The sequence below is a fragment of the Cyprinodon tularosa genome, unplaced genomic scaffold (genome assembly GCF_016077235.1).
Source record: "Cyprinodon tularosa strain WSP-4 unplaced genomic scaffold, ASM1607723v1 ctg807, whole genome shotgun sequence".
Taxonomy (NCBI): Eukaryota; Metazoa; Chordata; class Actinopteri; order Cyprinodontiformes; family Cyprinodontidae; genus Cyprinodon; species Cyprinodon tularosa.
Window position 1 is genome coordinate 118,230 of NW_024039571.1, and position 10,914 is coordinate 129,143.

Genomic DNA, 10,914 nt, shown 5'->3' on the forward strand with positions numbered 1-10,914 from the left:
GACAGATCAGCACTCAGGGCCGAAGGCAATGCAGAGACAGCAAAGCTAACAATCTCCTCATTGGACTCTGAAGGCAGAGAAACCAGAGAGAACTCCAACATGCATGAGGAGAAAATAAAACAGAGAAAAACTCAGAACAGGAACTGAATTCAGGATCTTCTTGCTGCAAAGCAACAGAGTGAAAAACTACCAGCCTGGTTTCCTGTCTTAGTTACGCAGATCTTCAGTGATTAGATTGTTTCACAAGCTTTGGATCATGAAGAAATTGGCTGCAACATTATTCTGGGATCAAAAAAATGATCAGAAGTTGCATTTTCTATCCCATAGGTGCTTATTTACAGTTAATAGAAAACGTCGACTTTTGTAGAAAACCCTAAAACTTTAAGCAGTAAAATATAGAAAATATAATTTAAACGTCGCTGTTATGATGAAAAATATTTGTTTCAAAAAGTTTCAACAAGATCCGAAAGTAAAACTTCAAAATCTTTAAATTTGGCCGAAACTTTAGACAGTTTGTCAAAAACTGTAGTTATGCTAAATAAAATTTAAGAAAAACAATTTAAGGATTTGTCGCCATCCAGTGGCTAAAACATAGCATGTCACCCTCTAAACCAACTTTTTTATATTTCCTGTCATGAGTTAAAAAACAACAGAAAAAAACTTGTATCTTAGAATATTTCTGGATTTAGGCGCTAAGAATGAAACATTTTTATTAACGCCAATTCACATCATGTCATCTCAGGTCACTTTCCAGTTCACCAGATCATCCAGTCAGATTGATTCAAAGTTTTTTATCTAAGGAAAACCAGCTGATTGCATCGACTCATTGACTCTTCAGCAATCCCTCACACTAAGCATGCTTGTAGCGACAGTGGAGAGGAAAAACTCCCTTTGAACAGGAAGAAACCTCCAGCAGAACCAGGCTCAGTGTGAGCGGCCATCTGCTGAGGCCCACTGGGGTTCAAGGAGACAGAAGCAGACATAGAAAAAGAAGCATAGATACAAAAGGCAACTGTCAACCAGCTCCACAGGCGGCCCCGTCCAGGAAACACACAGCCAGGCAGACGAGCTCCGAGCCAGCTCCCATGCCAGAGGATGAAGAGAGCACATCCAGTTAGTCAGAGAAACAGGACTACACTGGAAGACAGGCCAAGCTCCAACATCTAGAAACAAAGGTGTTGATGGCAGCAGCACAGCTGATATTTCTCTCCATCAACAAATCTGTTTCTAGATGTTGGAGCCCTGAGGACTTTAATTGAGGAAGCCTGGTCTACATTGTTATAGTTTTGAACATTTCTTCCACAATTTAACTTTCTTTAATAATTAATTTCTAATATTCTTCTGTATTGTGTTTCTGCAGCCCAACAGATGTTAAAGTCAATCAGCCCATAAACTGCTTGGTATTTACCAACAAGGATTGGACAATGATTTTAGGATTTAACCCTCATCCATCAACTCAGCTGCTCCACTAAATGTTGCTTCGTTCTTTAACTTTTAACGGCGAAGCGGTTCTTTCATTGTGAAAAATATACAGTGAGTAGAGAGAAGCTACAACAAACAAATCAGAAATATGATATAGAGACGTTAAACTTAACAAAATATTAGTTAAACATCAAATAAATAAAGAAGTTTTAAAGATGTTTGAGGGAAACAGGAATATTTATAAGAATTTAGATAAGAGATTCTCTGGTCCACACTCCAGCACAGCAGATGGCGCTAATTCATCTTAGCGTTAGAGGCCGCCCGCCAGTAAAAAACAGAGAGAAGAAGAAGAAATAGTTGAGTTTTAAAATGAGGGGCGTTTTCCTCGCTGACGCAAACTTTACGTTTGCTTCCTTCGGCGGAGCGCCATTTTGGTTCCAGTCCCGGGATTACAGCATGCTCTCATCCAGCAGATAATAATCCGACTTTATTTTCCTCTCAACTGTTTCTCAGCGTTTCCACACAATAATGGGCCGAAAGAAGAAGAAGCAGATGAAGCCGTGGTGCTGGTATCCTTCCCCGCGCGGCGGCTAAACGCCGCTAGCTACATGTTAGCATGACAAAGGGAGGCCTGCGGGAGCTAATGCTAGCTAGGGTTAGCTTCGGCTAGCTACGGTTAGCTACTGTTAGTTAAAGAAGTGGTCTGAATCAGACAAAAGGTTTTAGTTTAGTGTTTTAACATGTTTGATCAGAGCGTCATAATTTAAGTGTTATTTCTTACTGATAATGTTTCATATAATATGAACGGAGCTAACGTGTTAGCCATGGATTAGCATCCCGTTTTGAACAGTATTTATGTAATGTGTTTGTCGGACTGTGACGTCATGTTGCTGGTTGACTGTGTGAAAGCAGGAAACTTCCTGAACTCTAACCTGAAGGTATTGCAATCGAGACTTTGACGATGAGAAAATCCTCATTCAGCATCAGAAAGCAAAACATTTCAAATGCCACATCTGCCACAAGAAGCTGTACACCGGCCCCGGCCTGGCCATCCACTGCATGCAGGTCTGCGCTCTGAAACATTACCGTAATACATGAAATATTAGCACTTTGTCTGGGTTAAACAGGCTTTTATTGGTGTTTTCCAGGTACACAAAGAGACGATAGACAGTGTACCGAACGCCATTCCTGGAAGAACAGACATCGAGCTGGAAATCTATGGCATGGAGGGAATCCCAGACAAAGACATGCAGGAAAGGAGGCGGACATTAGAGCAGAAATCACAAGGTAACTTCTGGGGTTTAACACCAGAACTCCCAGAGTCCCGCTCCTACGGGTCCCAGGGTCCCGCTCCTACGGGTCCCAGAGTCCCGCTCCTACAGGCCCCAGGGTCCCGCTCCTACAGGCCCCAGGGTCCCGCTCCTACAGGCCCCAGGGTCCCGCTCCTACAGGCCCCCAGGGTCCCGCTCCTACAGGCCCCAGAGTCCCGCTCCTACAGGCCCCAGAGTCCCGCTCCTACAGTCCCCAGGGTCCCGCTCCTACAGGCCCCAGGGTCCCGCTCCTACAGGCCCCAGAGGTCCCGCTCCTACAGGCCCCAGAGTCCCGCTCCTACAGGCCCCAGAGTCCCGCTCCTACAGGCCCCAGGGTCCCGCTCCTACAGGCCCCAGGGTCCCGCTCCTACAGGCCCCAGGGTCCCGCTCCTACAGGCCCCAGAGTCCCGCTCCTACAGGCCCCAGAGTCCCGCTCCTACAGGCCCCAGAGTCCCGCTCCTACAGGCCCCAGGGTCCCGCTCCTACAGGCCCCAGGGTCCCGCTCCTACAGGCCCCAGAGTCCCGCTCCTACAGGCCCCAGGGTCCCGCTCCTACAGGCCCCAGAGTCCCGCTCCTACAGGCCCCAGAGTCCCGCTCCTACAGGCCCCAGAGTCCCGCTCCTACAGGCCCCAGAGTCCCGCTCCTACAGGCCCCAGAGTCCCGCTCCTACAGGCCCCAGAGTCCCGCTCCTACAGGCCCCAGAGTCCCGCTCCTACAGGCCCCAGAGTCCCGCTCCTACAGGCCCCAGAGTCCCGCTCCTACAGGCCCCAGAGTCCCGCTCCTACAGGCCCCAGGGTCCCGCTCCTACAGGCCCCAGGGTCCCGCTCCTACAGGCCCCAGGGTCCCGCTCCTACAGGCCCCAGGGTCCCGCTCCTACAGGCCCCAGAGTCCCGCTCCTACAGGCCCCAGAGTCCCGCTCCTACAGGCCCCAGAGTCCCGCTCCTACAGGCCCCAGAGTCCCGCTCCTACAGGCCCCAGAGTCCCGCTCCTACAGGCCCCAGAGTCCCGCTCCTACAGGCCCCAGAGTCCCGCTCCTACAGGCCCCAGGGTCCCGCTCCTACAGGCCCCAGGGTCCCGCTCCTACAGGCCCCAGGGTCCCGCTCCTACAGGCCCCAGGGTCCCGCTCCTACAGGCCCCAGAGTCCCGCTCCTACAGGCCCCAGGGTCCCGCTCCTACAGGCCCCAGGGTCCCGCTCCTACAGGCCCCAGGATCCCGATCCTACAGGTCCCAGAGTCCCGATCCCAGAGCTCCCACTGGGTGTCAGTTTGACGGTGGACATCTTTCCCAATCAAATGCATGAGTAGTTATGATGTCATCAACTGAAGTGTTCCCAGATATAAACTTATTGTGGATATAAAGACCCTAAAACAGGTCTAATATATTTAAGGTCACTGATGCGTCTGCGTTGATCATTCTCGGCCTCGCTGTCAGAATCTGAGCCTCTTCCTCTTCAAATCACTATCATCAACATTTGGAAGCTTTTCTAAAGCCGGTTTCTCTTAGATTTTCTCCTGAAAGACATTTGTTCGTATTAGCCGAAGAGTTCTAGGTGGAATGATGGTTGCTAGGCAACGGTAAGAACATCAATCAACTGTGGGAAAAATTTACAACGCAACTAATAGAGCCGTCAGAGGTAAAATTTACCAAATTTTTTGTTTTTATTTTATTAAACAAAAACTCAAGAAGCTGAAGGGAAGAGAAACTGAATATTCAGTTAACATGAGCAACAGTCTGATTAATGAAAATAATCACGGTTTCAGCCGGTCATTAAATTATTAATGAAGGTCTTAATTGGCATTAAAACTCATTGAATGTGATTATCGTTTATAAAACAATTTCATCAGATATATTGCGATATGTTTAGACGAAGTGCTTCTGGTTGATCGTAAAGCCGTTTGTTCGGAAAAGAAGCTTGATGCGGAGAAAAGGCTAGAGAATCGGAAAATGGACATTTCAACTAGTGATGCTCAGATCCGATGTTTTTATCAGATTCGGTGACAATTGACTTGATCTAGGGGCCGATCTATTCATTCTGACTCTATGCTCTGCTGTCATGCGGCAGCCCAACAACACAACACGGTCGTTAACTGTAACTCCTTAATGAAACGCCTCCACAAGTTTCATAACAAGGAACCTGCTGAGATTATCGGACTCTGCACACAAAAAGGAAGCAGCAAAGGAAACAAGGGACATTTTTCTGTGTGTGTGTGTGTGTGTGTGTGTGTGTGTGTGTGTGTGAAGGGTTGGCGGGGGAGGGTCATGGGTACTTGTTGGCATTAAAATAATTTCTATTGGCATTAAAAAGCATTATTTTAGAGTTGCTCATTCCTGTATAAACCCTGATAAAGTTCTTTCCCTTTAAAACCTCAGAGTGAATGAAGCAGCTGAAGTTTTCTTAATCCTAATCTGATTACGGGGAGTTGGATATAAACTGGCAGCATTTTCCTCACCGAGTAGCTGATGGTTTTATTCTCCCGCCGCTGCTAACGGCACAGCAGCATTCAGGTTTTAGTCATCGCTGTTTTCGTTTTGCTTTCAGAGAGTCAGAAGAAGAAGTCCAACCAGGATGACTCCGATGACGATGATGATGACGATGAAGCCGGTCCGTCTGTGCAGCAGGTAGCTGCTGTGCAGCCACAGGCAGGCTATGTGGCCCCCATGACCCAGCCTGGAATCCCACCCGTGGCCGGAGCGCCGGGAATGCCTCATGCAGGATATCAAGGTGAGGCATTCCCAGAGAGCTGCTTCCTCCTTTAGTCTCTTTAGTTGATCTGGAGTCCTTTAAGAGGCCAACAGGTTCAAGCTTTTTTCATTAGTCTTTATTTTTATTTAGCTGATTTTTATTCTATTTTAGTTTCTTTTTACTATTTTTTTTAGTTAGTTTTGATTGTTTTTATTTTTTTTTAAAGCTTCAGTTAATCTTTGATGTAATTTGACTTGAATACTGGAAGCAGGAAGAGTTAAAATAATAAACAGAAATTAAACCCAGATGGAGACAAACTGCTGCAGCAACACGGATCATTGCTGCCACCTGCTGGAAAAACGCTGCAACTTAAAATAGTTTATTTTCATTGTTTCTCTAAACTATTACCCTCTAGGTTTGTTTCTGTTTGCAAAGTGTAGCTTTTATTTCTTATTTTAGTTTTAACCATGACCTTGAACCCTGCAAACGTCTTCCTGGATTAAATGAATGTAATCTGTTAAAATCCTCCAGTTTTCTGCTTCTGTCTCAACAATCGCTTAGAATCATAATTTTCCTTCATCTTAATCTGTTTGCAGGATCAAATTATTTAATTTGGAGTTAAATCCAAATAACAGGTAGCGGTGATAACATGTAAATGAATGAGAAATGAATCATAATAGAATTAATTGTTTTAAGATGAAAAATGTTTGTGGTTCCAGGAATGCCTCCCATGATGCCAGGTGTTCCTCCCATGATGCACGGCATGCCCCCCGCCATGCCTGGGATGCCCCCGGCGTAAGTATGACCTCATCGTTGGCCTTACAGGTCTGATCTACATCAACCTGAACATATAACCATAGCCCCCCCTCCCTGTTTACAGCATGATGCCGATGGGAGGGATGATGCCTCCTATGATGCCGGGGATGCGTGCCATTCCTCCAGGTGGGTTCCTCACCTTCTCCAACTGAGCTTTTCCACTTGAACCCAGTTTTAAACATTTAGCTGTGATTTAAAGGTTGTTGTTTTTTTATGAGTGGATCATCTAAATCAGTTCTCCTCCTAACTAATCATTCTGGTGATCCTGCTAACGTAGGGATGGTGTTCTGTCAGACCAGCATAATCGATCCCCTTTAGTTCTGTACAAAGAATAAACTGTAAACTACTTCAGAAGGCGTGTTTCCCTTTAGTCATGTACAAAGAAGCCATTTAATTGCTCACTTTCTGGTGTGTTTTAATCGTATGGCGATCTGACCTTAAATAGTTATTTTTGGTACATGACTAAAGGGAAACACGCCCATAGAGGTCAGAGTTAATTTTCCCTACAAATCTAAAGAGATGAACGCTAATCTGATGCTGGTCTGATGAGGTATGCTGATCTGACAGAACACCCGCCTATCGCCACTCACCGCCGCTGGTTAGGCTGACATGGTGGTAAAATAGCAAATCTTCTGTTAGAAAGTTGGTTTGTTTGAGCAGCTGGTGGGGGGGAGTGGCGGCCTAATGGTTAGGGAATACAGCTTAGAGAGGTTGTAGGTTCCAGCCCCACTCCCACAGACCGCCACTCTGTGTCCCTGAGCCAGACCCTAAGGGGAGGGGTTAGATGCAGAGAGGGGATTTCGTTGCTCTGTACTGGAATGACAATAAAAGCTGGAAAATAAAGCGACTTCCAAACATGGCGTGCACAAGGACAAATGGACTCGTGCACGTTCTCGCAGGCGTTTAATAGGCGTCCCTCTCAGGAGCGGGTACAGGGTTGTACATGTGCATTTTTTTAAGTGGATTGATCTACTGAAGGCGTTAAAACATGCCTGTTTATTTCTTCTGAATGTGGAAGGATGGCGTTTTGTCTTCGCCTTAAAGACGAGGAGGATGGAAACATCCCCCTGCTTCCAGCGCTAACGGTAAAAAGCCGTTAGCGCTGTAGCTACCAGATCTACTCGGGTCCTGCTTCCTGCCAGTGACGTTACGCTACATGATTGGCTGAACGTTGCCACATGATCTAGAACATCATGGTTGCCCAGACAACGATAACATCACTCAGCGTGCCGAGTGGAGAGCGTCTGTAGCGTTAGCGCGTCCAATGACTGAAGTTTCACCTGATCGATAACTAAACTGGAATAAATCTGTTTCTGCTGAACAAAGTAACGGTTAGACGCTGATATAAAGAGCTGGGTAGCGCTGTGGCTAGCTGTAGCTAACAGGTTAGCTCGCTCAGTTAGCCACATTTAGCTACACTACTTTTAACTTTGTGTCAACAACAACCGTTTGGTTCCTACAGTAGATTAACTGTTTTTACTAAAATCTCTACGGAAGTCATTTTTAAGATGTTCTATTTTTCCTCCTCAGATCTTAATAAGAATAAAATAAGCTGAAACTTTTAGTGTCTCCGTGTTAAATAGCAGAGTCTCTTTCCTTCCAAACTCTCAATGATCGTTTTCTACTTTCAGCTGCTTTAGATCATCAATAAAAATGTGAAATAATATCAAATAATGGGAATAATTAGGGAATAATATGTTGAGACTCCAGAAGAGAAACGGGAGCGATCCTGTTTGTAGAGTGGAGTCGCAGTATGATGACGTCATAAGAAGGGGCGGAGCCCTGAGCAGATCTGGTACCTACAGCGGAATAAACGCTGCTCTGGGTGGAAACTATCGGTTAATAGTTTATTTTTATCCAGATGTTTTTCTTTGGGAAAAGGTTTTATTGTTCAAGTCTTTCTCAGGAAGATGGAGGCAAAGCTTTGGACCTGAGCTGTGATGCTTTGTGTTTCAGGAATCCCGCCTCACATGGCTCCAAGGCCGGGGATGCCCCACATGGCTCCGGCCCCCACGGCAGGCCCCATGCCCAGCCGACCCGTAGCGGCGCCGGTGGTTCAGCCGGCCGTCACTAAACCCCTCTTCCCCAGCGCGGCGCAGGTCAGTCGGCCTTTTTTCCTCCGTCATCCTCACCTTATTACCTTATTAACACCTTTCGGGGTTGAATGTTGGTTGATGGACATCTTTTCCAAGCCAATCCTGTGGTTTTCCTTTCCACCACGCTGCAGATGGGCGCTAACAGCAGCGCTGCAGGCGTTTCCTCTCCGCCTGCAGACCATCAGTCTGCCTCTTCCCAGCCTCCCTTTGCTAACATGTCCCAAGTACGCTCAGACGTGCTCTGCAGCAGCTGCATGTTGCATTACAGCTTTGCCCGTTACGTGTTGATCAGGCTGTTTACTGACAGCGTTTACCTGGAAGGCTCCTTCTACCTGCAGCTGTGAGCTTTTAAAGCTGCATGTGCTTCAATATGGAGTTAGACGCCCCTCAGCAGCATGAGCTATAAACCCAAACCATTGATTTTATTCTCATGTGGCAGTAGATGAAGTAGAGCTTTGGTTCCAGAACATTAAAGTTAGCGGTGAAGCTAAAGGGTTAGCATTGTCAGAATGGCCTCCTGGGTGTTTTATTTCCTCTGGTTATTCCAGAAGTAGACCGACCTTCTCATCAGGGACTGTTTCTGCATGTTAGGCCGATCAGAAAGCATCAGCTGTTCTTCTCAGATCCACTGATTTGTTTGGTTTGGTGTTTCAGGCCCAGCAGAGCCCATCTGGAGCGGCAGCGTCAAACTCGCTCAGCACGGCCGCCTCCTCAGAACCTCCCAAAGCCACTTTCCCCGCCTACACCCAGCCCTCTGTCTCTTCTTCCACTTCTTCTTCTTCTAATCCCTCTAGCAGCACTGTGGCTAAACCCCCCGCCACAGTGACCAGTAAGCCCGCCACCCTCACCACCACGAGTGCAACCAGTAAGTTGATCCACCCTGATGAGGATATCTCGCTGGTAAGTCGCTTCAGCTTTCTGTTTTGCTCTTTTCCACAGTAAGTAATGTCTGGCTTATATAGAGATGTTTATTAGTGGAGCAGGAATGTTAATCTATAAGGAAGCTTTTCTAAACCGTCGTTAAATAATCGAAGCGGTGATTAAATTAACCCTTTATAGGGCGCTCAGTGAAAACACACATTACAGCCAATAGTGTTTAAATCCAGGAAAATTCAGAAAATATGGATATTTTACTGGCAAAAATGAAGGTCGATGTAATAAAAAGGCTAAAATGGCCGAATATGTTAATAAAAATAAAAGTGCTTCTAGAAGAAATTCATTTAAAACACAGAGTGAAAGAAATACATTTTATTTGGTCTAATATAACCTTAGAGGCATTAATGCTGATACTTTTAGTTATAAAAATAAACCTAAATATAATTGTTAACGAGGCTTATTTACTTTTTAATTGACTTTTTATCCTTTTTAACTTTTGTTTTTTTTTACCTTAATTTCCAGAAGATATCGTTCAGAATCTAATTGGTCAGAATCAGGTGTGATCTTTGCTGAATGGCTGGATATAGATCTAGTGCTTCTAGAGCTCAGTGAGGCACGGGGGGGGGTTAATGGTGGGGCTGATTGAGGCCCCGCCCACATTGCTGCGTGTCTCTGTGTGCTGAGAGTGGCGTGCTGCGGCTCCTGCAGGCTGAACCTCGCTGTTTTTCTGTATCCAGGAGGAGATGCGGGCTCAGCTGCCCCGTTACCAGCGTCTCATACCCAGGGCAGGCCAGGCCCACGCTGCTGCCGCTCCTCCGGCTGTGGGCGGCATCATGCCCCCCCAGCAGGGTCTGCCGCCGCAGCAGCCGGGCATGAGGCATCCCATGCATGGTAGCCATCTTTGCTGTTTGAAGTGGTAAGATGGAGGCTCCGTTTTGGGCGGTGGCTAACGGCGCTGTGGTTTCCCCTGCAGGTCAGTACGGCGCTCCTCCTCAGGGCATGCCCGGCTACATGCCAGGAGGGATGCCTCCGTATGGGCAAGGCCCTCCTATGGTGCCCCCTTACCAAGGAGGCCCGCCCATGGGTATGAGACCGCCCGTCATGTCCCCGGCTGGGCGCTACTGAAGAAGCCAAGCGTCCGCCACATTAGGTTTGAGGTTAACACCTTTCTCTCATCCTTTTTCAAACCTAGCTGCTAATGGAAGAGCAGTAAAGCCGGCAGTGGTGACGAAGACAAACGGTGTGTTTAAAAAGATTAGAGAAACCAAGCGACCCGCATGGACATTTTATCCTAACATGTTTATTAGTAAACAACCAAACGCCATCCATATCTGACGGCTTTGATCACATGTGAGGAGATGTTCTTTCCCATAGGTTTCACTCAGGTTCATTAAGGTGTAAAAATGATTTGTTTTTCTTTTGAAGCTGCTGGAGTTTCATGAACATACCACCCCCCCTCTTTAAAAAGGCAAGTTCCTCTGATACCTTTGATTCTTCTTCTTGCTGCAGTAGACAGACGGAGACCCTCACAGCATGCACAGGTGCTGTTGGACATTCGTCCCCAACCGTGGTTGGTGAGGGTCTCGCTGATTGAAGCTGATTCCTGCAGAGTAATGTTAAAACTCATCAGCTTTATTCCTTTTTTCATGCTTGTATGCGTCCTTTGTAATGTTTTATCAATCTGTTGTAATAAAATCCATCTTGAAATCTC

General features: G+C 46.7%; 1 protein-coding gene across 1 annotated transcript; it reads left to right on the plus strand.

Annotated features, from left to right (window-relative positions):
- The first annotated feature begins 1,950 nt into the window (after window positions 1–1,950).
- On the plus strand, window positions 1,951–10,914 carry LOC119774276 (BUB3-interacting and GLEBS motif-containing protein ZNF207-like). The gene is made up of 10 exons (XM_038271711.1): window positions 1,951–1,991; window positions 2,361–2,487; window positions 2,571–2,709; window positions 5,272–5,454; window positions 6,135–6,210; window positions 6,296–6,357; window positions 8,188–8,330; window positions 8,982–9,227; window positions 9,941–10,094; window positions 10,177–10,914. Exons 1-10 carry the CDS (start codon window positions 1,951–1,953, stop codon window positions 10,326–10,328), a joined length of 1,323 nt encoding a protein of 440 aa, XP_038127639.1. The 3' UTR covers window positions 10,329–10,914.